General features: G+C 37.1%; 3 protein-coding genes across 4 annotated transcripts; 2 read left to right on the forward strand and 1 right to left on the reverse strand.

Annotated features, from left to right (window-relative positions):
• Positions 1–707: 707 nt before the first annotated feature.
• LOC116210571 (pentatricopeptide repeat-containing protein DOT4, chloroplastic-like) lies at positions 708–3,501 on the forward strand. Its single transcript, XM_031544477.1, has one exon. The coding sequence runs from the start codon at positions 895–897 to the stop codon at positions 2,791–2,793; it is 1,899 nt and encodes a 632-aa protein (XP_031400337.1). The 5' UTR covers positions 708–894; the 3' UTR covers positions 2,794–3,501.
• On the reverse strand, positions 3,159–7,011 carry LOC116210574. Of its 2 annotated transcripts, none has more exons than XM_031544481.1 (4): positions 6,424–7,011; positions 4,128–4,804; positions 3,476–3,598; positions 3,159–3,335 (listed from the first exon to the last, which is right to left on the reverse strand). In XM_031544481.1, exons 2-4 carry the CDS (start codon positions 4,773–4,775, stop codon positions 3,192–3,194), a joined length of 915 nt encoding a protein of 304 aa, XP_031400341.1. In that variant the 5' UTR covers positions 4,776–4,804; positions 6,424–7,011; the 3' UTR covers positions 3,159–3,191. The 2 variants fall into 2 exon arrangements, with proteins under 2 accessions (XP_031400341.1, XP_031400340.1); XM_031544480.1 differs by having other exon boundaries at positions 4,128–4,937.
• A 15,206-nt stretch (positions 7,012–22,217) lies between these two features.
• Positions 22,218–24,119, forward strand: LOC116210573 (8-hydroxygeraniol dehydrogenase-like). The gene is made up of 5 exons (XM_031544479.1): positions 22,218–22,470; positions 22,601–22,714; positions 22,827–23,340; positions 23,476–23,629; positions 23,739–24,119. The coding sequence occupies exons 1-5, from the start codon at positions 22,373–22,375 to the stop codon at positions 23,942–23,944; spliced, it is 1,086 nt and encodes a 361-aa protein (XP_031400339.1). The 5' UTR covers positions 22,218–22,372; the 3' UTR covers positions 23,945–24,119.
• Positions 24,120–27,653: the final 3,534 nt, after the last annotated feature.

A 27,653-nucleotide genomic window follows, 5' to 3' on the forward strand; every position in this document is an offset into this window, starting at 1 on the left:
ATTTATATATTAGATATTTTCCGAGGAAATTATTATTTCAATTTTTTTCTTATAAAATTTTAAAGTACAATAATATCTATATAAAATAAACACCGCAATAAAGTCTGTGCAATGTTAGATAAGGGTGTAAGGAAAATCCTGAAAACCCGAAAAAATCGAACATACCATAACAGTAAAAATTGAACCGAAAAACCTAAAAGACTTTATGGGTGATTTTTAAGGGCATTAAAAATCCATCCAAAAGTACCGAGGGCCGATCGAAAAACTCGGTGGCACCTGAGCCCACACGAAAATTCATATATATATATATATATGTTTATATATATTTCAACTAAAATTATTGATAGATTGTTCAATTTTTTGAGGATTAATTATGTTGTAATGTTATTATACATCTTAATTAACTTGTATGAAAAAAAAGAAGAAAAACGTCAATCCTTTTTTTGCGATCCCGTTCTATGTTTGAAATTTTTTCAATTGGTTTCATAATTTTCACTTTCGGTCCCCGAAAAAATCGAAACTATGGGCGGGGTGGTTTTTATACTCCCAAATGATTTTACGGTGGTTCTTTTGTTCTAAAAAAAATCAATCTGAACTAATCTGAACCGAAATATTTTGAAAAAATCGGTTCGTACCCACCCATTTTTACCCCACTTAAGACTACTAGTTTAAGTGGAAAAGGTCATGTACTAAAAATGTTACAATTCTTTAGGAAACTAAAAAAATTAAATGGAGACGGGCTTTGGTTGGGTGGTGGCCGGAGGGGGGTCGCCGGCTCCGTCACCAATGATTTTCACACAAACCACAAGATCGCCGTACTCCCTTCTTTCTTCTTTCTTTCTTTCTTTCTTTCTTAATCCGAGGATTCATGGAAATCCCAGTTGACTGCAGCTCATGAACCTCGTCTGTCGTCCCAAAGTGGCGAACTTGACCCCTCGGGTTCGTCCATACGCCACTTCCTCCTCTTCAGCTTCTTCCATTACTGGCACCCTTCTCCATCTCCTTCACCTCTCATCCGCCACGCATTCCTCCCGGCTGACCCAGCAATCCCACTCCCTCGCTCTCACCGCCGGCCTCCTCTCCCGAGCTCCCCACCTCGCCACAAAGCTCATCTCTGCTTACTCTGCCTGCAAACTCCCATCCCACTCAAAACTCGTCTTTGACTCCGTTCCTGACAAGGACGTCTGTTCCTGGAACTCCCTCATTAATGGGTTTGTGAAGAACCATTCGTACCGCGAGGCTTTCGCTCTGTTTCGCGAAATGTGCCGGGGCGGTGTGCTGCCAGATGATTATACTCTTGCTTCAGTGTCGAAAGCCGCCGGCGAGAGCCGGGACTTGTCCTGTGGTACATTAGTCCATTCCAAGAGCGTCAGAGTTGGGTTTGTGTTGGACACTGTTCTCACTAACTCTTTGATGTCGATGTACTGCAAGTGCGGGGAGTTCGGGAGTGCCAAGAATTTGTTTGACGGAATGCCTGAGAGAAATGTTAGTTCTTGGAATGTGCTGATAACCAGCTTTGCGGGTTTGAGCGGTTGTGGTTCGGGTGAAGCACTATGGGATGTTATGAAGTCTATGAGGAGCGAAGGTGTGAAGCCCGATGCCTACACTGTTTCAAGCATTCTGCCTTTGTGTGGCGGCGATGCTCAGAAATTTGATTACGGGAGGGAGCTCCATGGTTACATACTGAGGAATAATTTGGACGCAATATGTGGCGTTGATGCTCACTTGGGTTGTTGCTTGATTGATATGTATTCAAAGAATGAAAGACTCGATTCAGGCAGGCTTGTTTTTGACCGAATGGAGTGCAAGAATGTGTATGCTTGGACAGCGATGATAAATGGTTACGTGCAAAATAGCAAGCCTGAAGAAGCTTTTGAGCTTTTCCGCCATATGCAGCTAATAGACAGGATAGAGCCCAATAGAGTGTCTATTGTTAGTGTTCTCCCTGCTTGCAGCATGTTTGCTGGTCTAGTAGCAGCAAAACAGATTCACGGGTTCTTGATCAGAAGGCAAATTGGTGATGAGGTCTTGGGTTCCTTGTGTAATGCATTGATTGATGCGTATTGTAAGTGTGGTAGCTTATCATATGCTAGACGGATATTTGAGAGTGCTGCTTCCAGGGATGCAATTTCATGGAGTTCGATGATCTCTGGGTATGGAATTCACGGGAAAGGGGAGGAAGCCATAGCTCTGTATAATCAAATGCTTCTACTTGGGATCAAACCTGATAAGATTACTATAGTAGGGGTTCTCTCTGCTTGTGTAAGGTCAGGATTATTCGCCAGGGGTCTTACTATATATGAGAAAGCAGTGAATGATTATAAAATTGAACCCACAGTCGAGATCTGTGCTTGTGTTGTTGACATGCTAGGTCGGTCCAATCAGCTTGACCGTGCACTAAGTTTTATTAATGATATGAGAGTTGAAGCTGGACCAAGTGTATGGGGGGCTCTTGTAAATGCTTCTACAATTCATGGGAATGATCAGATGCGAGAATTGGGTTACAGTTATCTTATCGAGTTAGAACCAGGAAACCCCTCGAACTACATCTCAGTATCGAACCTGCATGCTACCTCAAGCAGGTGGGATTTTGTGGCGGGAGTGAGGAAGATGATGAGGCTAAAGGGCTTGAAGAAAGAACCTGGGTGTAGTTGGATTACGATCAGCGGCAAGACAAACTGCTTTTATGTTGCGGATAAGGCGCATCCTTGTTCGAGTTCCATTTACAAGATGCTAAACGCTCTCAACCTCGTCATGAAGGGAATTGCGAGTTCCACTGATTCTGAAAGCTGAGAACAATCTAATGGATATCCTGCTCTATATGCACGAAAAATTCTTTAACAGTGCTTCTCGAAATTCTTCATCAGTGCTCATTGTGAAGAATTGGCAAAAGTTGAACAAAAGGATCATGAGAAACAGGAGCCCTAGAGAAGATTATCACTCACGGGATGAACAACAAAAATCTTCAAAGAGTTACAGTTCATGACGATAATTGCCAACAGTACAGTTCAGGCCTCCGAGTTACAGTGATTCTCGAATTACTACATGCACATGCTCCACTTTGCATTACAGGAAATGAAAAAGAAACGTATTCCACATTGGAGATCAGATTTGCAGAACAAGAGGTTCAGTTGCTACCATAAAATGGCTAGAACTATCAGCTAACAGGTCCGAGTTTGGAAGATGTTGTTCTAGATGAGTTTGTAGTAGCAGTTCCTGCCCGAGAGAAGAATCTGATAGCCTTTGCCGCAGGGACAGTTGAAGTGAATGGACAGGCAATCCCCCAGCTCCTCCACACTCACAGATTCCTGATCATTCTCTGCTTCAGCTCTGTCCTGCGACAACAACGGTCCATTTTCTCAATCGAACTTAGGAGAAATTTGTTCATTGTTTGCCCATGGATCAGATGTACAGAAAAAACAAATATAATCTTTTTGTTCGCTGAACCCAGTCTACGAAACAATGAGAATGTCACCTTTTCAGTCGCATTGTTGTTCTGTTCACCGGGGACTTCATCTTCCTCTTCTTCTTCTTCACGGAGTACTTGATGCCACCACCTGCTCATTTCTTTCAGCTGATGCCTCATCCTTTTCAACCTCTAAATTCATTAACATTTGGCAATTTCAGTCCCCACAAGCAACTAAACCGAAAAGCTCGATTTATTATCACAACGGGAGTTCGAGAATAATTGACAACAAATTTTAGTGCGGAAGGAGCTTGAGTATCTTGGAACCGACCGAGAACAATCTTTTGAGAACAATAAACCGAAAAGCTCGCCAAGAACATCACAACGGGAGTTCGAGAATCAATTGACAAGAAAACCCAAGAATTACGTGATTTAGCTTGAAAGTATCTTGGAACCGACCGAGAACAATCTTTTGAAACCAGCCAAGAACAATCGCTCAAAACAGAACTATGCTTTCTCAACAGCAGAAAACCCAAGAATTACGTGATTTACTTCAAAGATTGTATCTTACGTTTTAAAAAAAGATCAATCACATGAAGGATAAGTATATATGATCATCATAGAGATCCTCTGCAGAACCCAAAGGGAGTCGACGATATTTAAGACTTAAAAGAAAAATATAGGATAGAGAGACGGAGGCATTCAAGAATTAACGACGAACCCTGGAATTAGGACTTTCTTCCACATTGCTGTAGTTGATTGCAGGGGTTGGGTCCGACGAAGTCCTACGAAGCGGAGGAGGCAGAGGGGGCAGTGGAGATGCAGGCTTCGAGGGCGAGAACCCATGTTGGTTCTGGTGTTGCAGAGCCGGTGGAGGAGTGGCAGCCTTCGAGAAGAAAGGCACTGATGAAGATGATTTCTCGGGTGAACCGGAGGTGATGTTCCAGACTCCGCTGCAACGGTGATTTTCAGGGAGGGTAATCTTGGAGAATCCACGGAGGGTGAATTCAAGATCGTCTTGCTCGATCTGCTGTTGTGTTTTGGGCGGCAACGGCACGAAAGGAGCTGCAGCGCTCGTATTTTCACTGCCCGATGTGGCTACGATGGGGTTTGAGGAAGACAGTCTTCTTCTTGTGGTGGAGCCGGAGTGAGCAGCATGGCGGCGGTGGGGCTTCGTCATTGTGGAGGCGTAGAAGCAGTTGCGGCAAATCTGCGGTGGTGGGACAAGGGAGACAGGCTCGGGCTCGGGCTCGGGGCAGGCCAACTCTGCTTGTCGGCATCCTTCTTGTTCTAGTTCTTGGCGGTATTCTTCTTCATGGGCATTGAGATCCATCTGGGGTTGTTGTTGGTGAATCAGAAGATCGCTCATCTTCTCGATCTCGCGATTCCTTTTAGTCTCTGATGCAGATTTCGGGAATTTTTCAATGAACTCTCCGAAAGACTGGGCTTTGAGAATGAGTTTCCTATGACTCAATGCGGTGGGGGCTTTTTAAAAGTGAGCTTCTGTTGGCGCGAACCGGCGAAGGAGTAACTGTTTAATTGAAAATTTTAAGGTAAATTGCAAAGGTACCCCTGTACTTTTAACCTTTGGAAAGAGACACCCCGTACTTTGATGTTCTCACAATAATCATTTTTGGGAAATGGTTGGCATAACCCTGAAGGTTAGTAGCGCTATGCAGTCTTAGACTTTTATGCTGCGTTTGGTTTCAAACTAGGATTTTAAAATCAGATTTTGATTTTGGAAAAAAAGTTGTATAAATGGGGCTCACCCTTTGATTTTGTATGAGTTATTTTGTTTTGTTGTGGAAAAAAGTGATATAAATTGGGGCTTACTCTTTGACTTTGTATGAGTTATTTTGTTTTGTTGTGGGTAGAATTATGTTAAAGTTGTGATTTTAAAATCATATTTGCAAACTAAACAAGCCATTATTCTCCGTTTGGATTCACGGTTAAAGTTATAAAATTTTAACTTTTAACTTTAACTCAACACTACACAACAAAACACACTTTCTCAAAGTCAAATTGATGGGCTCCATATCTTATTCAAATATACAATCTCATTATAATCAATTATCTAGACCATTCATTCATCCGAATATTACCAATTTCCTCTTGTTTCCGCTTATCATATTGCATTTGTAATACAGTTACGTAATGCATCCATTTCCCTGCTTCTCATGTTTACATCAACCCGATCTCCAATTAGATGAGGAGGATTTTGGAATTCATCATAATATTACCATGCATTTCCATACTTTTCGAATAATCTGTCGTGATAATTATTAAGCCGAATGAAATTGTGCAACACGAAGCGTGCAAGAGTAATTTGTCATTAGCAAACTAGCCGTAATTTGGCATTGACCGTAGTATGGCAAATTTGTTCTTCAGCTCCAAAAAACACCATTCAATAACATTACGAACGGATGCATGACGCTGACCAACATGAAGCACATTTTCATCGAACAACATTTCATCAAACAACATGCTCAGTTCAAACAAGCAATGTGTTTTGCGCATAGTATCAACCAAATTTTCAAGAACACGTTTATTGAGTTATAATGCTATTTCATCCTCACAGACATTTCATCGAACAAGTGCAACACAGATCAACAGGGGTACAGGACAGGGCAACAATGACGGTAAGTAACACAGAGTCACGATGAACAAATCAGTCTCATGTCATTCAAAGCAGATGGCAGCAACAATTCCAGCAACAACTATATAGAACGCAAACCAACATAAAAATATACAAAAATCGCATGTATCTTCAACCAACAGTAAGGGCAAGCTTCAATTCTTTCCTGAACCAACAATTCAACGATGCAACCGTTCGTAATAACATGAAATTGGTCCAACAAATTCACCAATCAACTGCTATACAGAACACAATCCAACGGAAATCCACCAAAAAGCGAACATTTCTTCGACCCACAGTAACGCAAGGCACAATTTCTTTCCCCAACCAGCAATTAAACAATGCAAAGAAAATGTAACATGACATTGGTCGCATAAATTACCTTTAACGTCGATTTGGAAGTGGCAAGTGAGTTCAGGCGCCTCTTAAGAAGAGTAAGAACTGGTTGGGGCCTGGCAAAATTCGTCCGCTTGCTCTCAGATACACTGGCAACCGAATGCTTCAGAGGTAGGGGTAGCGGCTTCACGCGTTCACAGAGGACAAGCAATGTGGGGTAGAACCAACAGATTTGCAATGAAAGTCTTGAACGATGTCGAGTAGAGGAGGAAGAAGAGGGGGGTGGAAGAAGAAGGTTGGGAGGGGGGCCTATTATGTTTCTGCCTGGGAGACTGAAAGTCACGAGAAGATAAGGGATGGTGGGCCCCACAACGATAATATTTATTTTTGTCATTTTTCTCAATCAAAATCAAAGTTAAAGTTTTGTAACTTTAACCGTGAATCTAAATGGAATGTTAGCTTTGCGTTGCCATGATTACTCAGAATGTAAAAGTTTTACGCTGGAAATTATAGTAGATCGGATATTGGACCCTATGCTGTTTACATTGTCTATAAATCCTATGAGTTGTAGATTTAAATGATGCACAGTTAGTCATGGACATGCACAATTTTAATGTTTTCTCACATGGCATGTTCTAGTTCTAAGCTTATCCCCCTCCGTGGAGACACCTACTGTGGTTGTTTTGCCTATATCGGTAGCAATTATTTCCTTGAAATAGTTAGTTTTGCATTCTTCGGAAATCTTTCGTTTAAGACCATATTTTGCAGTTGATAATCTTTCCTTTATCTACTGCACTGATATTCAGGAAACTGAGATACTTCCAAAGGAACTACTGCTGAATATTAGGAATTCTTAGAAGATTTGGGCGAAGTTCTAGTCTATTAGGAATCATATGTATCTTGTATATTAGGAATAGCATTAATTTGCACATATGTATTTTTGGTAGATTAGATTATCCTTCCTATTGTACTCGATCTTTCTCTTCTATGGCTATGTGCCTGGGACCTATTTATGTATTCATAGATGTAATACAAGATGTCTTTTTGGGCTCAATTCCTTTTTTTAGATGGTATCAGAGCCTTAGTGTTTCTGCTAATCGGTCCAAGCTATTCCAACCATATATGGCCGACCAAACCCCAAATACACCTTCACCCTCTGATGTTTTATCAGACAACACTCCAACACCCAATGGCCAAAGCGTCACTTTCGATTTACTGTCTGCTTCAACCGCCTACTATTTGGCCTTGTCGGATAGTCCGGGAAATCATCTGACCACCTATCTTTTAAATGGCAGTAACTGTCTCACCTATTCACGGTCGATGGAGACCGCGCTTTCGGCCAAGAACAAATGGGGATTCATTGATGGTACTTTGGTTAGGCCAACCAAAACTGATTCGATCTTCTCGCGGAGGAAGGTTTGCGACTCCATGCTTTATCACCTGGGTGTTCAACACACTCACAACGGGCTTCAAGCCAGCGTTGCCGGTGCAAAAGAGGCGAGGCTGATGTAGGAGGACCTGTGGGAAAGATACTGTCCCAAGGTAATGATGCTCAAATCTATCAGATAAAGTCTGAAATCTCTCTCTTGAAGCAGGAAGGGCGACTCCTTGCGGATTATTACTCAAAACTTAAAGGATTGTGGGACGAGCTCGAAAACTATCTCGGTGGTCACCGATGTGTACCTGTGCTGCTGCCGCGGAGAATGCCAAACAGAGAGGCAACGAGAAGGCCTATCAATTCCTCATGGGACTTGGATCGGAATTCAACATTATACGATCCACCATACTGAGCAAGAAGGCCATGTCATCCCTTAATAAAGCATTTCAGATGGTCGCTCATGAAGAGTGGCAGAAGGTGGCGTCTCGTGTCCATGAGGCAGGTTTCGACCCAGCTGCGTTCGTGGCCAAAGGAACCGATTTCTGCTCAATCCACCAATTTGTAGCACGGCGGAGGAAATCGTCCATCCTATGATTATCGCGGAAAGGTCAGCCGTTGGAGGAGTACATGCTAGAAATTATATGGCTGACCGAGCAATCAGGAGCAGCATCAGGGCAATTGGCGGTCAAAATCGAAGTGGAAGAAGTCGGACCCGAGCAGCAGTGGCAGCAGGGGCCAACATAAACAATCTGGCTTAGGTTGTTCCAATTGGCAGCCTGTGAAGTATCCGGGCTAGCAAGCCCATGTCGCAAGTCAGGCGAATCGGCCTACTCCACAGCCTCATTCATCCGGGAATACCATGCAACAGCTCCAGTGTTTGCTTATTCCAATCGTGAACCAGAGCCAAATATTGATAACGATTTTGTGTTCATTAGTTTAGGGCACGATTGGATCATAGATTTGAGAGCATCGAGACAATGTCTGGGCAGATTGATTATTTTATCTTTGCATCTTCTATCACCGGAAAATCTCTGGTTTACATTGCAAATGGAGGGCTAGCTCAAGCAACTAAAGTTGGCAGAGTTAACATTGATGGCAAATTCATTCTATCTAACGTTCTATTGGTGCTTGATTTTGATTGCAATCTCATATCCGTAGCACAATTATCAAGGGATTTGAATTGTCAAGTAATATTTCTCTCGAACTCGTGTTCGATACCGACCGTGCCAAGAGGAAGACGATTGAAGTGGGTGAACTCCGTCCGGAATGGGAGGGGTCTACTACTTGCGATGGGTGGTTGCTCCGGTTACTTCCTTCAAGGCAGTCAACGAGAATGAGGATGAGCTGTGGCACCGACATATTGGACACCCATCACAACGAGTGAAATTTGAGGGTATTAGTTTGCTGCTTGAAAAGTCCAATAGAGTGAGTTTGTGACATTTGTCATCGAGTGAAGCAAACTCGCTCTAGCTTTCCTCTATGTATAAATAAAGCAGACATAATTTTTCAATTGGTTCATGTTGACATTTGGGGTCCTCACAAGCACAAATCTATTTTAAGTGCCCGTTATTTTCTAACCATAGTCGATGACTATAGTCATGGCATGTGGCTATATTTGATGCGGGAAAAATCAGAGACTCAAAGGTGTTTGATTGGTTTTTGCAATTTGATCCAAACTCAATTTAATCAGCCGGTTCATATAATAAGCCATGACAATGGCATGGAATTCTCGTCCAAAGAAATGCAAGGTTTCTTTCATGAGCATGGAATAATCCATCAAATATGGAGCGAAAACACCGGCACGTTCTAAACATCGCGTGTACACCTATTATTTCAGGCCTCATTGCCTAAATATTTTTGGGGAGAATGTGTAGGTGTTGCGGTGCATCTCATTAATTTGATTTACAGTCCAGTTCTACATGGGAAAAGCCCATATGAGGTATTGTTCAATAAACCTCCATCGTATTCACACTTGCAGGTATTCGGTTGCTTGTGCTATGCTCATAATAGGCCAAGTGTCAAAGATAAGTTTGATGAAAGAGCTCGTAAATGTATCTTCGTCGAGTATCCTCATGGCAAAACAGGGTGCGCGAGTATACAACTTATAAACACGGGAAATATTTTCCCTCAAGATGTCTATTCTTATGAAAATATTTTCCCATTCTCGGATGACCCTGCTCAACCATTCAATGCAGCCGAGTCCAATGGCAACCCATTTCAGGGGGAGAATTTTGGGTCTGTTCAGCTAGCAAGCCTAGTCCACGAAGAGAGTGTTGCTCTTGATCCGCAACACGAGTTATCTGGATTCACTTATGTGAATAGTTACACCTGAATCTATCCTCCAAGTGTGTCTAGGTATAGAAGATAAATTAACCCCATAATGAACCATAATGAGAAGTGTACCGTTCTTAGCACGCTCGGCGTGATACTTGATACATTAATTCTTTATGTGTCCACTAGCTTTCCAAAAGAAACATGGCGAATCCTTATCTTGTTCCTTTTTCTCTTTCTGTATCAGTGAAACACTCACAGCTTTCTTAGCCTTATTTTTTTTCTTGCCCTAGTCTACAGAAGTTAAGGCCAAGTGAGCACTTTTTCATCTTTTCTTGCTTTAACCTTTCCTTTTCTTGCACATAATGAAGTAATTAGCTCATTATCCTTCAACTAACTAAATTGTACAAGAAGACATACCAAAAATCAAATGCACGAGCAAGTCATCAGACAACTTTACCTTAAGGGCCTTTAGTTTTGAAGCAAGATTAAACATTTGTATCATGTACTCCCTTATGTTACCATTTCCCTTGTACCTTATTGTGATAAGATCTGCTAAAGCATACTCATCTCAGCATTTTCGTTTCTCTCAAAACGGTTCTCAATAGCAGTAAGGAACAATTTGGTATTACCCTCATCAGACAAAATGCCCATTGAAATTTTCTAGAATTGCACCATTTATGATCATTAAACTCAAGCAATTGGAACAATCTAACCACTAAAAGTCCCTTTTGTCCTTGGGGGACTTGCAGTTGTTAGAGCAATAAGTTGTTCCGTCCAAAATGCCAAGTTCAGATCTATGCAACCAAGGACTATCAAAATGTTCTTATTCCAAATCTTGAAATTTGTGCCATTTAGCACGTGAATTAAATTAAATGTAGCATTAATGGAGGTAAATAAGTATCAACTGAACAAAAAATAATGGAGCAAAAATAAAATCAGCTCACTCAATCAATAAAACCAAAAATAAATAAATAAATAAATAATGGCAAGTCCTATTACAAGATACCTAGCACAACGTCGGCATTCCGTCTTTGGACATGAATTATCAACTTGTAAGTGGTACTCATAGTGCAGTAATCAAACACAAACAATCAGTCTTGTCAAACAATAAGTTTTCCTTTGGGCCAACTGCACATAGAAAATCTTATGACAGTCTCGTATTTATTACCACAGGCATTTATGAAATCCAACCAAATAATAACTTTCCTTTGTGCCGATCACTACCTACATGAAATTCTATACATATAAGCATCTTATATTCCAAATAGATTAATCTACACAAGAGAGCTCACTTTGGCGAGATGTTGCTTTAATTAACCTATTCAGAATATTAAACATTCCAGAAAAATGCCTTTATTTATTTTCAAACAAAAAAATCAGTTAAGATTATATCTAAAATGCCAAAATCGAGCCTGGAGCACCCAAAATCAGGCAAAATTGGAGTTAATTAATCCGAACTGAATTTAATTGGCCATGAATCGGACCGAATGGGCTTGAATCGGTTTAAGAAAATGAACTGAACAGGTCAGATTCTGACTGAATCGGTCAAAAACTGAACTGAACCGGTCAAAGATGACCAAAAACCGGGCTGAATTTTGGAACTGGTCAAACTGTTCAAAACTTTGACCGAACCGGTCAGACCAGTCCAATTGGGCTAGACAGTTTGACTGAATGGGCTTAAGCCCAAAACCCAGCCCAATTGGATTAAACAGGTTGGGCCAAGAAATTTGTTAGGAAACCTAAACCCAATCAATGGATTGCCGAAAGTTAGCCAATAACAAAGAAGCGTAACCATAACAATTAAAATACGTTGGATAATATTGAATAAAACAAATCTTTTCTTTTCAACATTGACTCACCGTTTAATGGAAATAGCGCTGATGAATTTGTGAACAGCGTCCTGCAAAGCTGAAAAGAACGATACAATAGCCGCTCTCTCAATTATCACAGAAGCTATTATTTGCTCAAGAGCTTTTGGTCTGACTTGGACCGATGACACCCATCACGGAAAATGGATCGTGCAACAACCTGAAGGTGTCTCAGATAGTAAATAACTAATGCATGGCACGTAGCGAGAAACAGAAACATCCTCCCAATGATTTTCTTTTGGATAAATAGGCAATTTCATCCTGCAATTTTTGTAAGTTGCATCAATTTTATCTCTAATTTTGCGATTGTATTAATTTCATCTCTTACTTTGTACTTTCGCATCAATTTCATCCCTGACTTTTTAGTTACATCAATTTAGTCACTGACTTTACACGGTTACATCAATTTAGTCCATAACTTTGCACAATTACATCAATTTAGTCCCTAACTTTCGCAACACAAGTTCCTGAATTTTGACGTTACATCAGATCGATCCCCGATCACATCAATCTAGTCCGAGTGATTACGAGATAGACGGCGTTACTATTCTGTTAATTTGTTTAGGGACTGAATAGATATAACAACTAGGCAAATTGATGTAACCCCAAATTATTATCTTCTTCTTCTGCCTTCTCTCTCTTTTTGTGTGTCTTCTCTCTCTCTCTATCTCTCTTTCTCTTTCGCCCCATAGTCCCACTGAAAACTAATTTCCTCTCCTCCGTCTTCCTCTTCCTCTCCTTGTGCAAGCTTCCATTTCTCACTCAGCTTCTCTCCATTCTGCCCTTGTGAACCTCGGTTGCTTTTCAGCCCCCCACTCCGTCCCATTTTTCTCCAGAAAGAAGAGAAACCCTTCCCTCATCCCAACCACTCATGCCCCCTTATTCACCTTTCGGAGATGGAGTTTCAGGACTTGCTCAATTACCTCTCCCTTCGACCCTCGGAAATCCACCTTCAGGTATGGACGAAGAGAAGCAGCTTCTGCAGGGCGCGCATGACGATGTCCTTTTAAAGCTTTTCCTCAACTCCCACGTTGCCCGCTCTGCTTCTCATTCCCTCGATCCCGATCTCTCTCGTCACTTCCAAGCTCTCAAATCTCTTCCCCCCGCTCCATCCCTCTCGCGACCAAAACCCTCACCTCCTCCGCCTCAAGTTGACAATGAGCTTAAGGCCGTCCTAAGCAATGATCTCTCTACACGATTCGCTACTCTCAGGAGTTCCCTTCATCCTTCCTCGTCCTCATCATCTTCTCCTTATGTGGCTTCCACGAATCCGGTTCCCTCAGGGACATCGTCGCTTGTGACGGCCGAGATCGAGACTCTAGCTGCTCGAACCCTAACGATGAGGAGGATGAAGTCGAGAAGATCATCCAATGGGTCAAGGACGCTGCGTTTCTCGATCCCTCTCCTCTGTTTGATGAAGAGCCTCGTAACAATGACGAGGATGAGGATAACGACCTTAAAATAGCGCGATGACTAATTTGATATAGCACGATGACCAAATTGATATAACAATTTGTACCATTCAACACTGTTGGGGACCATATTTAACGACATGATCAAATTAATGTGGCAGAGGACTAAATTGATTTCGCATTGGGACCTGATCGATGCAATCACTCCACACAAGGACCAAATTGATGTAACTATAGCACTAATTGATGTAACTGCGCAAAGTCAGGGACTAAATTGATTTAATCGTACAAAGTTGATGACAAAATTGATATAACCGAAACGTTATGGACGAAATTAATGCAAAAGTATAAAGTCATGGATGAAATTAATTGAACCAAAAAGTCAGGAATAAAATTAATGTAATTTGCGAAAGTCTGGAACGAAATTACCTACTTTTCTAGTTTTTCCTGTTTTGTAGCTTCCAGTTATCAGGCTTTGACTACTTTGCATTTTTTTTTAAGTAAAATATTCAATACCAATGATTCGGAGAAGAGGCATTAGACATGAAACTCCTAGTTATCCTTAATTTTTTTTTCCTTCCTCTCCTAAATTGATGCATATCCATGACGATATTGGAAAAAATATGGGAGAATGACACTTGAAGTCCTATATGTTTGTCAATTTTTGACATCGAGTCATAAATGTTTCAGTTTGGAAAAACAAGTCCTAAAAGATTTAGAAAAGTGACACTTTTGGTCCTTTCTGTTACTCCTGTTAACGGAATTCCAGCAAAGCAAACGGAATGCCACGTGGCGCTTCCTGAGTGGTCAAGAGTTGGTTCGGGTAGTTGGGGGTAGAATCGGGTCGGGTTCGGGTCCGAATGTCTCCTTTTTCACCCGACTCCTTCCCCATGCGCCGCCCCTGCACTCGAAACCCTAGCGCCGCCCCTGTGCTGGAAAGACTCCTCTAACTGAACCTCGTTCTAGTGAGATTTTATCCTATCCCATTCTATTGGCGATGGTCATAGAGCCCAAGAGCTTGCTCAGCTCTTCATCGTTCCTCACCGCAATCTTAGGGTTTTCTCAAAACTATGAACAAACAATCGATCTGCAATCTTAGGGTTTTCTGGAAACCATGAACAAAAAATTGCTCCCAATTCTAGTAGGAAGGAAAGTTTCTTGACAAAATTATGGAAGACGTTCAGAAATTGGAAAAGCTACCAACTCAATCTCTGTTCCTGACATTTCCGAGCAATTCTTCAGTGATGATTTCAAGGCTATTTTCAAAGCTCTCAGGGAGAAGGTCGGAAGGCAGCAGGAGGCTATAAGGCAAATAAGCCAAATGGTCGCTCACTTCAGGGAAGACTTCAGAGGACATAATTGCAGGGGACCTCAGCAGAAAACTTGTGTGTTGTATTCCTGGAGAATGTGGACAGGGCTGATGAGCAGGTCCAGAGCAACCTCCTGCAAGTCCATAGAATGTTCCTCGCTTGCCCAAGAAGACGAAGGGTGGTGTGAGGAAAGGCTTGAAGAAGGAAGGCCCTGATGCCATTGTTGCAGGGGCGGCGGTTGCAGGGGATGGAGTCGGGTGAAGAAGGAGACACCCAGCCCGAACCCGACCCGATTCTGCCCCCGACATCTGGACCTGAATCCACTCGTGACCACTCATGAAGCGCCACGTGGCATTCCGTTTGCCTTGCTGAATTCCGTTAACGGGAGTAACGGAAAAGACCAAAAGTGTCACTTTTTCAAACCTTTTAGGACTTGTTTTTCCAAACTTAAACATTTAGGACTCGATGTCAAAAATTGACAAACATATAGGACCTCAAGTGTCATTTTCCCGAAAAAATATTATAGTAGGAGCGTCATACGTGCAGGTTAGGCCTATTCTATACACGGTTAAATTTCTAGTATCACAATTAAAACCCTATGGAGGAGCAACAATATAGCTGCTGTAATATCATTTATAAAGATTATGAAATTTTACATGATATCATAATGTATTATGTATTCGTGCGCACATGTGGTTTATGCAAGAACGAGTATTGGGAGTTTAAAATCTTACATATAAAATTTAAGATCATATTTGGTTTTGCAATCAAATTTTTAAGGCATGTTTATTTTTTCAGTTAAAATCACAAAAATTTTAACTTTAACTTTAACTCAACACACTACACAATAAAAACACACATTTTTCAAGTTAAAAATTTTAACTTTAACTTTAACTCAACACACTACACAACAAAAACACACGTTTCCTAAGTCAATAATCCTATTTCATTTGTTTTTTTCCACCATCAAAATCAAAGTTACTTTAACTCTGAAACCAAATTCACTATTAAAATTTTAATTCTAACTTTAACTCTACTCACTACGCAATAAAAATCAACAACACAATTAATACTTTCCCTTTTTAAAATTTTTTTAACCATTCAATTCAATTTTTAATATAAAATTCTCTCAACTATTGATTATTTTTTTCCATAATTCAACAATACAATCATTATTTTCTCTCAACTATTCATTACTTTTTCACATTTTTCTCATAATTCAACAATATAATTATTACAATCCAATTAAAATCAAAACTCAACTTTACTTATCCTAAAATTAAATACATTGGAAGATTTAAAAGATATTGGGAATCACTAAAATTTTACATTATCTGCTTGGATACAATCAGTATGTGCTGTAGCGTTCTAATATGATAGTGCAATTAGCTATTATACTTTTGTGATTTTTTGGGGACAAAAGGTATATGGATCGCATTGGGAATTAGTTTTAGACTTCCCAATCTTCAGAGCTTATTATCTTCTACTGATGTATTAATCCCGCCCTGAAGATTAAAAAAAAAAAAAAAGAGCTCCTTTTGACCGCGAGTACGTAAATCTTTATCGAGTTTAATTTTCTCAACTGGACTTTGATTTTTGAAGCTAATTACTTGTTTAGCAGTAGAATGACATGCATGTTCTGAATGTAACTGCACCTTTGACATACATTAATTAGCGCATTAGGCAATTTTGATCCCCTTGCATGGATTTTAGTTCTATAAATTTGGAATAATTTATGTTGACAAATTATAGGGTCCTCTTTGAAATCTTTTGACCACCATTGATGGGCATGTTCCTGTTGATGCACACACGTTAGTTATTGATTCTTGATTCGATATGATCGGATGGGCATATTCATCTTCTCGACTCTTCACGATATCCCTGGATTTTCTGTAGTGCCTGGAAATGTGTTCTCGTTGGTTTGCGTTTGGAGATGTGCTTTAAGCCTTAAACATATCCACAATGCAGGGTCATTTCATATTTATGAACGTATCTTGCAACTTATTGTAAATGATTCCAGTAGTCAATTAGCTGGCACAATGAACATTTTACATGTTTCATGCCACGTGTCAAAATGTGATCGTCCGTTTGTTTCCGAAAACGTGTACTACAGATAAAACGAATGTCTCATTTTTCTATGTTTATAATAGAAAAGTCATTGATCAAGAGGAAAAGCATTTTGTTTGACCGGATATACATGGCAAAGCTTTATAATATTGTGCGTTTAATTTTAGAATTAAGTAAAGTTAAATTTTAATTTTAATTAGATTGTAATGATTGTGTTGTTGAATTATAAAAAAAAGTGTCAAAAAGTAATGAATTAAAAATTGAATTGAATTATTAAAAAAATTGAAGAAAATGAAAAAAGTAATAATTATATTGTTGATTTTTATTGTGTAGTGAGTAGAGTTAAAGTTAAAATTAAAATTTTTAAAACCGACCCTAAAACCAAACGGCTCCAAAATTTATTTTTCACACTTGGTGTGTTTGTTTCAACTTACTTAAATAAGTATTTAAAAATTATTTACAAGTTAGTTATAAAAAAGAGAAAAAAATGAGAGATAAAGATATAAACTGCTTATTTATTAAATAAAAAATCACTTAATGAAATAAATAAAAAATTTTGACTTAATAAAATAAGTCATTCTTCACTTATCGATACTCTTTATTTCTCACAAATTTTTTTTCATACTTATTCATTTATTCCATTTTCCTATACATTTTTTTCTTTTAACTAATAAAATACTTAATTTTTAAATATTTAATTTATCAAATACCTCTCGTTCTCCCTTCACCTTATACTTTTCATTCATCTCTCTTCCTTTTCTAGCTTTATTTTTAATATCCCGAAGGAAAATAGATTACTTTTTGAGAATTTATTTTTCACAGAGTTTGTTTTCCTCGATAACTTAAGGCTTGTTTGGTTTGTCGATAAAATTTTAGAATACAATTCTAATTTAATTTTACCCATAACAAAATAAAATAAATCATACAAATTCAAAGAGTAGGCCCCATTTATATCACTTTTTTCCACAACAAAACAAAATAATTCATATAAAGTTAAAGGGTGGATCCCATTTATACTATTCTTTTTCAAAATCAAAATCTGATTTTAAAATCCTACTATAAAACCAAACGCAGCATTATTTTCCTTCAAACTAACGGAGCCTAAGTCAAATGTCATTCTATATGGGGCACAATACACGCTGGGATAGGTTTACCACATACTGGGTCGATTCAAGTTGAATTAGAATGGTCTAAATCAATTAAGATTCCGAATATTAAGGAGTACAAAGGAAAAAGAAAAGTTAATTTCTGGGACTGCCTCCAGTCTCGCCGTCTAAGCATATGTACCAAGCCGAAAATTTAGAGAAACATTAAAGAAGAATCCAACGCCGTAAGACAACACAAATTGGAACTCGATGAAGTGTATTTGTTGAAAGGAAAAATAATTTTTAATACTTAATTTTTAAAAATTTTGAGAATAATGCCCCTCGTAATTTTTTATTAAAAAGTAAAAACAGAATTCAAATTCAAGAAGTAACATACTAGGCTCTCCAGCCAATGCATCCCAAGAGGGTCCCAACCGGAAAAGCTAATCTTGTTCTTGTTTGACAAGCGCGCATGCATGGCTGGGTCTATCCTTTCACTAATTCCCAGAAATAGTTTTGCCACGCGTTTATAATATGCCGCCAAATGTATGACATGCAAGAATTTTGGAACCAGGGGATGTCTCACTAGCATATGAAGATATATCTAGTCTAGAATAATAAGTTGCAAATTGTGTTCATAAATTTCAATTTGCTCGGCATTTACATTATTATATTTGTAAAAGAAAAAAATGGATTGCATGGTTCTATTTTGCAATTGATTCATTTTGATCTTGTATCGTCGCATTTTTCAAATAAGAGTTGATTGGAGGAGATGTAGGAAAATGATTATAGACACACACACACACATATATATAAATATATCGTTCTTGATCTATCCAACATCAGGTTTTTTTACTTTGAATAATCGATCTGATATTATATTAGTGATGCACTGCCCTATTAGCAGGAGGTGGTGTTGAAGGTATTGACAATGATGAGCGAGGACAAAACATAGCGCGCGAGGCCGAGTTGCTTGCGATATTAATATTTACGGGTATATATATTCCCCGAACCCCTTAGAGCGAGCTAGCTAGATCACGACGCGTGACCCGGTAAACCGATATGAGATAATTGAAATATTGATGTACTTGGAAGAGATAGGGTTATGGTTCTGGTGATGCATTATTATTGTTCGATTGCACAAGGCCGAGTGGACTTGCTTTGGTTGTGGCGGACATGAAGGATCAAAAGGTGATAGATGGACGTGGGCGGTGGTGGTGAAGAAGCTGAAGGTCGGCAAGGTGGATGTATCACATCGGTTGAGCCGAATGTCACTAGTTTGTGCAAAGCACCATAATTGAGCTGAAGGATTTGCAATCCCAATCAAATTAGTTATCAAGTTCGTACGATATACGGGATAGAGCGTGATTTTTTTTTGTATTTTTCTATATATTATATATGTGTTTTAAACGGTTATAAAACATAATTTACAATTATTTAATATCGATGTGATTAGATATTTTTTTGTCTTAAATAAAAAATTCAAGATAATACATATGACATAAATAATGAAATATTTTTATAAGTTTCACGATATTCTAATATATCATTATCTTATCAAAAAGTACTCACTCAACTTTAAAAATTGAAAAATTCGTGATTTATTAAATATTAAATATTATAATACTAACAGTACTTCATTAGAAAATTAGAAAAATATTCCATTTTATTCAAATCTTACCATTAGAAATCTTTAAAAATTTTATTTAAAAAGTAATTTTTATTAAAGATTATTCGAAAATTTATAATAAATCACGTTATTTATTTTTAAAATATGTTTATATAATATCTTAACTTAATATTTAGTTATTCTAATAATTTAATATTGATGTGATTTGATTTTTTTTACTGAAGTCTGAAGTTTAAGATCATTAAATATTATGTAGATAAAAAAATCTTCTAAAAGGTTTCAAAAATATTTTATTATGTTGGTATGGTATCATAAAATATTCATTCAGATTAAAAAATTAAAAAAATTTCATAATTTATTAAATACATTATATAACTAATAAATATCTTACCAGAAAATCACAAAACTATTCCCTTTTTTTAGAAAATCACTTTTATTAGAAAAATATTACAATTAAAATTGCTGTTTATTTTACTTTTACTTTTAATAATAATATGATAAATATAATCATCATTATATAAATAGGAATCTAATTAAATAAATGAAATATATAGTATATTGATATTTTCAGTGATAATATATATATATATAGTATATTGGTTTTTTACCTTAAATGTGCGAATTTATTTATTTCCTGTATAATTATATATTTTCTGATTTAATTTAATTTTGATGCTGATAACTAAATAAAAAGCACTAAGTTCAACATCGAAAAAAAAGAAAAAATATATATAAATGCATTGTCGGACCTGACTCAGACACACGTACGTTTGACAAAGCATTTTTGCCATCACACCGTGATCTTATCGTTTCTAGCTTGTTAGGTGAGCTTTTTTGACCAAATTAATTGACCTACTTATTGTATCTTTTGTCTGAATTATGATGGATATTGTGCAACATAATTCTTAATAACTATCTAATAGACAGAGATAGCCATAGATATACAATTTATGTAGGGAAGTGTATCAAATTGATTCTATACTATTCTTGGAAGTGTATCTCTATGGCTATCTCTGTCTATTACTATCCAACATAATACTTATTTTAATATTAATATTGATGTGATCAAATATTATTTTTAATCTCAACTAAAATTGCAAGATTATTACATATTACGTAAATACTAAAATTTTCTAAAAGTTCAAAATATTATGTTACATCGATATCTTATCAAGAAAATATTCACTAAAAAATATTAAATATTATGTAACTAGCAAGTATTCCATCCGAAAATAAATAAATAAAATCTGATTTATTCAAATTTTATCATAAAATATCTTCTAAAATTTTAAAAATAATTTTTCATAAGTTATTTATGAAAATTCGAAAAAGATCATGCGCAACCATGTATTGTCCGAAGAATTATACATTTTTAATATGTTTATATAATATCTTAACTTAATATTTAGTTATTCTAATATTGATGTGATTAGATATTATTCTTTTATCTCAAAATACGATGAAGTTCAAGCTTATCGAATATTATGCAGATAATAAAATCTTATCAAAAGTTTCAAAATATCTTGTTACATCGAAATCTTATCATTCATTCAGTTTAAAAATTCAAAAATGTTATTTATTAATTATATTATGTAACTAACAATGTCTTATAAGAAATTCAAAAAAAAAAATTTCCTCTTTGTAGAGTTTATCATAAAATATCTTTAGTGTTGTTTTTTGGTAGAGGAAAAAAATGAAATCATCATTTTTATTAAAAATTATTATAATTAGCGTTTTTTCTTATGCTTATTATTGTATCAAAATCTTATGAAAAGTTTCAGAAATATTATGACATATCGATATCTTATCAAAAAATTCATAAATATTATTGGATTTTTTATTACATGTTGAATTTATTTCTTTCTTTTATAACTATAACTATGTTTTCTAATTCAATTTAATTTTGATTTGTTGCTAATAATTAAATAAAAAAATGCAGTTAATTCAACATTGAAAAAAGAAAAAATAACCTATATTTAAAATTAAGCATTATCGTAAGTTAGATTCTGGTTTGACGAAGCACTCTACTGCCGACCACAACTGTAGTCTGATCGTTGTCTAATTTTTCATTCATTCAATTGAGTTTCTTTGATTCAAATTAGTTGTATCAGTTATGACGGAAATTTCCCAACACAATTTTCATATTGATATGATATTTTTGGTGATAATATATTGTATATGGACTTTTTACTTATATGTTGAATTTATTTCTTTCTTTTATAACTATAACTATATTTTCTGATTCAATTTAATTTTGATGCTAAAACTTAAATAAAAAATGCAACTAGTTCAACACCTTGAAAAAGGAAATAACCTAGAGTAAAAATTAAGCATCATCCTAAGTAAGATTCTGGTTTGACGAAGCACAGTGCTGCCGACCACAACCGTTTTAATTTTTTTATTCAGTTGAGTTTCTTTGACTCAAATTAGTTGTATTAGTTATGACGGAAATTTCGCTACACAATCTTCAATAACCGTATATACATATATTCAATCATTCAATAAAAATCCGCCACGTGTGCTAGAGTGGATAAAATAAGATTCATCTATCTAATTTAATTAATTTTGGCTAGCAAAGTGGATGAGATTGCCAGGCGAAAACCTCGTCGGAACCTCGTCGGATTTCTAGAAAGTTTATCCACCTCTTTGACTTTTTCGACAGATGTGGTCGGTCGAGATTTCTGCTTGCCTAACGTGGCAGCCTTAGCTGGTCCTAGAAATCCGGGCTCAGATTTACTCCTTAAACCGCTGTTTCTTAATTCGAAACATTGACAACTGTACAATATCCCATCCAATATCTATATATATATAGGCCCCTCCCTTCGCTTCTCCAACGCATTACCGTATCAAGCAACAAAGCACGTATACGTACACTACGTTCATTCTCTCTTAATCTCGAGCAGATATATCGAGTGTTCTTTCTTCCTTCTTTCCTTCCTTTCCCGGAACTCGTAACAACATCCGATCACTAATGGCGAAGTCACCCGAGAATGAGCATCCCGTCAAGGCCTTCGGCTATGCTGCCAAGGACACCTCCGGCCATCTCGCTCCTTTCAATTTCTCCCGGAGGTACTTTTTTCGCGCATTGGTGTACTTATACCGATCGATATAGAGAGATCTGATGTTGATCTCAAATTGCGGGCGCGGCCTATTGGCGTTAGGATTGTTTGGTTGATTTGTATGGTTTATATTTTTGCAGGGCAACGGGAGAGAAGGATGTTACCTTCAAGGTGCTGTATTGTGGGATATGTCACTCCGATCTTCACAGTATTAGAAACGAATGGGGAGACGCCATGTATCCTCAGGTGCCTGGGTATGTATACGAAAATATATGTCATCTGATCTGTTGACAATGAGCGATCTTTTTAAATCCGTGAGCTACCAATTGAATCCTAACAATGATGTATGCTTCCTATATCGTCTAGGCATGAGATCGTGGGAGTGGTGACAGAAGTGGGCTCCAAGGTTACCAAGTTTAAGGTTGGTGACAAGGTTGGTGTTGGCACCTTGGTCGGGTCATGCGGGTCCTGCGATAGCTGTAAGGATGATTTCGAAAACTACTGCCTTCAATTCATCCCTACCTACAATAGCATATACCATGATGGCACCATGAACTACGGTGGCTACTCCGACATCATGGTGGCGGATGAGCACTTCGTGGTGGGTATTCCTGACAATCTGCCGCTCGATGCTGTGGCTCCACTCCTATGTGCTGGGACCACCGTCTACAGTCCAATGAAGTACTATGGACTTAATAAGCCAGGGCTTCATATCGCTGTGGTTGGGCTCGGTGGATTGGGCCACATCGCCGTCAAGTTCGCCAAGGCCATGGGCATGAAGGTGACTGTCATCGATGTCGACCCAGCTAAAAAGCAGGAGGCCGTTGAGCGCCTCGGGGCCGACGATTTCTTCCTTAGTCAAGACCAGGAACAAATGCAGGTACATGAATGATACGACATCCTGATAATTTACAATCATCATATATATATATATATATATATTCACAATTTCTCTTTTCCCTCCTTTGTAAACTGTGTATGTAAAGATTTCTAATTACATTTACTATGAATACAGGCTAGAGTAGCAACAATGGACGGTATCATTGATGCAGTCCCGGTAGTTCATCCTCTCCAGCCTTTGCTTCTTCTGCTGAAGACGCAGGGCAAGCTAGTTTTGGTCGGTATTCCAGACAAGCCACTCGAGTTACCGGCCTTCCCGTTGCTCAAAGGTATGCCTACGCTCTTATCGCAAATTATTGTCACTTTGAATTTGTAATTTCATGAATTTGTAATCAGCTATATTATAGAGCTAACAATACAATATGCAATAAATTGCAGGTCGCAAACTTGTCGGTGGCAGTTTAATGGGTGGGCTGACTGAGGTTCAGGAGATGATAAATTTCGCCTCCAAGCACAACATCACGGCGGACATCGAACTGGTTAAGATGGACTATGTAAACACCGCCTTGAAGAGACTCGAAAAGGCGGATGTCAGATACCGGTTCGTCATTGACATCGGGAATTCATTGAAGCCTGCCGCCTAGGATTATCTATCGGTTTACCTTTGTTTCACATTCGCTTGTCCTATGACACTTATTAAATTCTCCGTGTCGTTTTTACATTCGCTTGTTCTTTCAAATTTTCTGAAATAAGACCACTTGTTAATTTCTATAATATTGAGTGAATGTACTTAGTATGTTCAGATACTTCTTTTGAACTTTTCCGGGCGGCACTATTTACAATCTTTGTTCATTTATCGCCGTATTATTACATCGGGTTATATCGGGTCGCTTAAAACAATCCTATCAGTCAAAGATCTGGACGAGTTGAGTTAATTATTGATACTAATGTACGTAGTTAATGTGTTGAGATCTTCACTCTCTGTTACAATCTCTGATCTACGACTCTTAACGCGATTACTGTTAAACCTTAATTAAACTAAAACCCAGGAAGAGCCAATACATAAATCATTTCTCACTCTGTTGTCAGCTTGGTCTGGATCCTGGAACGTTCTCAACGTATAACAACTCGTGGTTCTGAACGTGGAATTTTGTCTTTATCTTTCATTATTTTAGAACGAGCTTTCTCCCTGAAATTGCGATAGGTCAAGATGCGATTGTTCCAAAAACGACGCAGCAGAATTGACTTAATAACTTGTCGCTGTTCAATTAAACTATAGGCTCGAGGAACTTTTAACCCTTGAATTAAATTATTATTATTTTGAACGTTTCTTCCCTCAACTAGCTCCAGGCTGGGGATCAAGGGAAAATTAGGTTGACAATCAGGGGAATTTTATCATAAACTTACTCCTCACCAACAATTCTCAAAGAATTCCACAACTCAATTCTTTCATCAGGAAAATTGGCTGCATAGACAATTGTAGCATAAAACGCCCTCGAGCCATCGACCTGCTTAATCAAACAATGTATATACACGCACCTACATGGCGTCTAGCCCGGAATGACAATTCGTAACTATCCAGAATAGTGAGCCGGTTGAATTGCAACCGCGATCCAAAATAACAACCAAACGAAGGAATGGCAATTCGGACACGATATTTGTCTTGGATCCGAATTGCATTCTGGCCCAACCAAACGTCACTTTGATAATGCGCAGACTCCTTCAAAATTGCTACTAAGTACTAGTGTTTGAAAAAAAAAAATTGCTTTTGATTTCTCTTCAGTGGTGCAGAACTTTAACTCGCACCCTCTATGTATCCCATTATCCTGCGTTTTAATTTCTCTTTAGTAAGGAAGAAGGGAGTAAGAAATAATGAGAGATGAGTTCCATTAATAAAAATTGAATTCGAAACCTCTTAGTTACGAGCAGAGGAATAGGACAATTCCATTGATCCCTCCTTAATAACTCTCTTTATTGTAGTCTTTGTTTCTAATTGTTTTGGAGTTGTTCATGAATTTTTTATCCTTCTTGTTCTTGAACTTTCTAATTCGAAAATTTCCCCAATTAACCCCAACACTTAAGAAATTTAGAAAGGAAAGCAACTTCCAAGTTCGAACCCCTCGTTTAACATTCTTTTTCATTCTATTAAATCAACTCAGAATTGAGTCACGAGAACAGAAAATTTAATAAAGTATCTTATTCGTCTTCAATATGAAATTATGAGATTTTGGATTCGGTCCTTCTTTATATGTAAGATTTACTGCACCCCTTCATCATGCATGTAGCTGGCCTCTCTTATTAATGGGAAAAGGAAAAAAGGTAAAATCTCATGAACAATGTCACTCAAGTCCAATTTTGCGATTATTGAATTCGTGGAACGCAATGTCCTTGTGAAAGTTGAGACTTGAGAGGGCAAAATGAGTTGATAAAGGCATAAATTGTCCCCATCCAAATTAGGTGAGTAGTAGTTGGGTAATTATTCCTTCTTACTCAATTGATACACATTCATCTGATTAATTACACGTGGAAAATATGAAAGGAACGCGTTGTTCATGAATTCAACGTGCAAAAACAGTATTCATGCCCGCTTGGTTTGAGAGTGTCATTGCTGACGTAAAAATACTGATATATAATTGTTAAAAAATAAATATTAATTTTATAATTTATATCTATTTTTTCTATATCAAATATAAAAAAGTGTGATCAATATGGGTTGGTTCAAGCGATTCGAAGCTTATTCCCTAAAAGTAAGATCTCCAGTTCGAGTTTTGTGAATATAAAAAATTTTACGCTGGGAGAACTTTATCCCTTAATAGGTCGACCTGACTCGATTAGATTAATCGAGGACCCATTCAATTTTTGAATACCAAAGTGCACTAAAAAAAATTATAAATAGTGCCCGTTTCTTTACATTTCGATTCTAAAATTACTCAGCAAAATAAAAACATTTTGATTCTAAGACTATCCTTGCATTTTATTTTCCTATATTCCAAGAATTTCTATAAAATTAAAAGAATCGCAAATTTAGAGAAAATTCAATAAAAAATTCAGAAAATTCAACAACAAATATTTAGAAAAAAAATGTAAACACAACCAGAGAAAATTTGACAGTTTTACAAAGAAAAACTCAAAAAATTAAAAACTAAAGAAAATTCGTGATAACTCCAATCAAATTAAATAAACTGTAGAAAATTTAGAAAACATAAGAAATTAAAAAATAGTTAGAAAATTAGGAAAAATTAAACAAAAAATATAATAAATTCTCAGAGCATGTTTACTTTTGAAGAATTTTTTAATTCTTTAGAAAATTTTTCTAAAAAGTAGGGAATTACAAAAAGTACACTTACTATAAAACTGAAATGATTTTTTTAGGAATTTTTTTTCCACTATTTAAATTTATATAGCGATTAGAAAAACTACTTTTTTAAGTTCTCTTATTTTTCATTAACCAATTCTATCCCTTTTTAATGTTTTATCTAGTGACTTTCTTTTCTTATTTATTAATCATCATTTATTTTCACATGATTTGAGGCCCAATAACAAATTAGTGGTTGATTTACTACAAACTACGATTTTCTAACTTTAATAATAGTAATCATAGTTTTATATTTTTCAATAAAGAAATAAATCTAAAAGAAAAGAAGAAAAGTAGAGGAGAAAAGTGAGAATTAATTTCTCTAGAAATAGACAGGCCATTTGCCTTCACAATTTGAATTGGCTCTAAATGTGGAACTGCATCACCTGAAGAGAGATCGCGCCTGCTACCACCACACCTGACGCCACTGGTGACCTCTCTCGATGGAAAGGATAGATATAAGAGGAGTGGGGCCCAATCCTAACAATGTGGACAAACAATAATTATATAAATTTGGATCGGATCAGGTTGGGTCCCACCGTGTATTTTTCTTTGATGAATGTAGAAAAGACTCGACAACCAAATATGAAGAAGCTTGCCCAAATTCAGTAATGACTTTTGGTTCAAGTCAAGTTGGGTTTCTTGCGTTTCCTTTGATTTCATAAATAAATTTTAATTTTAATTTTATTTATTTAATTTCACTTATTTTTAATTCAATAACATAATCATTACTTTTTCCCAATTATTCATTATTTTTTTCAAAATTTAACAACATAATCGTTACTTTTTTCTCAACTATTCATTATTTTTTCTCATAATTCAATAACACAATCATTACAATCCAATTAAAATCAAATTTAAACTGTACTTAAATCTAAAATCAAACGCAATATTGAATTTTCAATTTATCCTTCTTTGGTTTCACGGTAGACGTCTCGGAAAGACTTGTAGTTAATTAAAAAGAATATAGCGCAATAATGTGCACTTTCACATTATAA

This window comes from Punica granatum, chromosome 6 (assembly GCF_007655135.1).
Source record: "Punica granatum isolate Tunisia-2019 chromosome 6, ASM765513v2, whole genome shotgun sequence".
In the NCBI taxonomy this organism is placed as follows: Eukaryota; Viridiplantae; Streptophyta; class Magnoliopsida; order Myrtales; family Lythraceae; genus Punica; species Punica granatum.

Excerpts from the sequence above, each read along its gene's own strand:
- LOC116210574 (XM_031544481.1), bottom strand. The coding sequence starts at position 4,775 with ATGAGCGATCTTCTGATTCACCAACAACAACCCCAGATGGATCTCAAT. Across the intron at positions 3,599-4,127 it reads AAGAAAGTCCTAATTCCAGG|AGGTTGAAAAGGATGAGGCA; the intron begins GTTCGTCGTTAA and ends TAATGAATTTAG. Across the intron at positions 3,336-3,475 it reads ACAACAATGCGACTGAAAAG|GACAGAGCTGAAGCAGAGAA; the intron begins GTGACATTCTCA and ends TTGTTGTCGCAG.
- LOC116210573 (XM_031544479.1), top strand. The coding sequence starts at position 22,373 with ATGGCGAAGTCACCCGAGAATGAGCATCCCGTCAAGGCCTTCGGCTAT. Across the intron at positions 22,715-22,826 it reads ATGTATCCTCAGGTGCCTGG|GCATGAGATCGTGGGAGTGG; the intron begins GTATGTATACGA and ends TATATCGTCTAG. Across the intron at positions 23,630-23,738 it reads GGCCTTCCCGTTGCTCAAAG|GTCGCAAACTTGTCGGTGGC; the intron begins GTATGCCTACGC and ends AATAAATTGCAG.
- LOC116210571 (XM_031544477.1), top strand. The coding sequence starts at position 895 with ATGAACCTCGTCTGTCGTCCCAAAGTGGCGAACTTGACCCCTCGGGTT.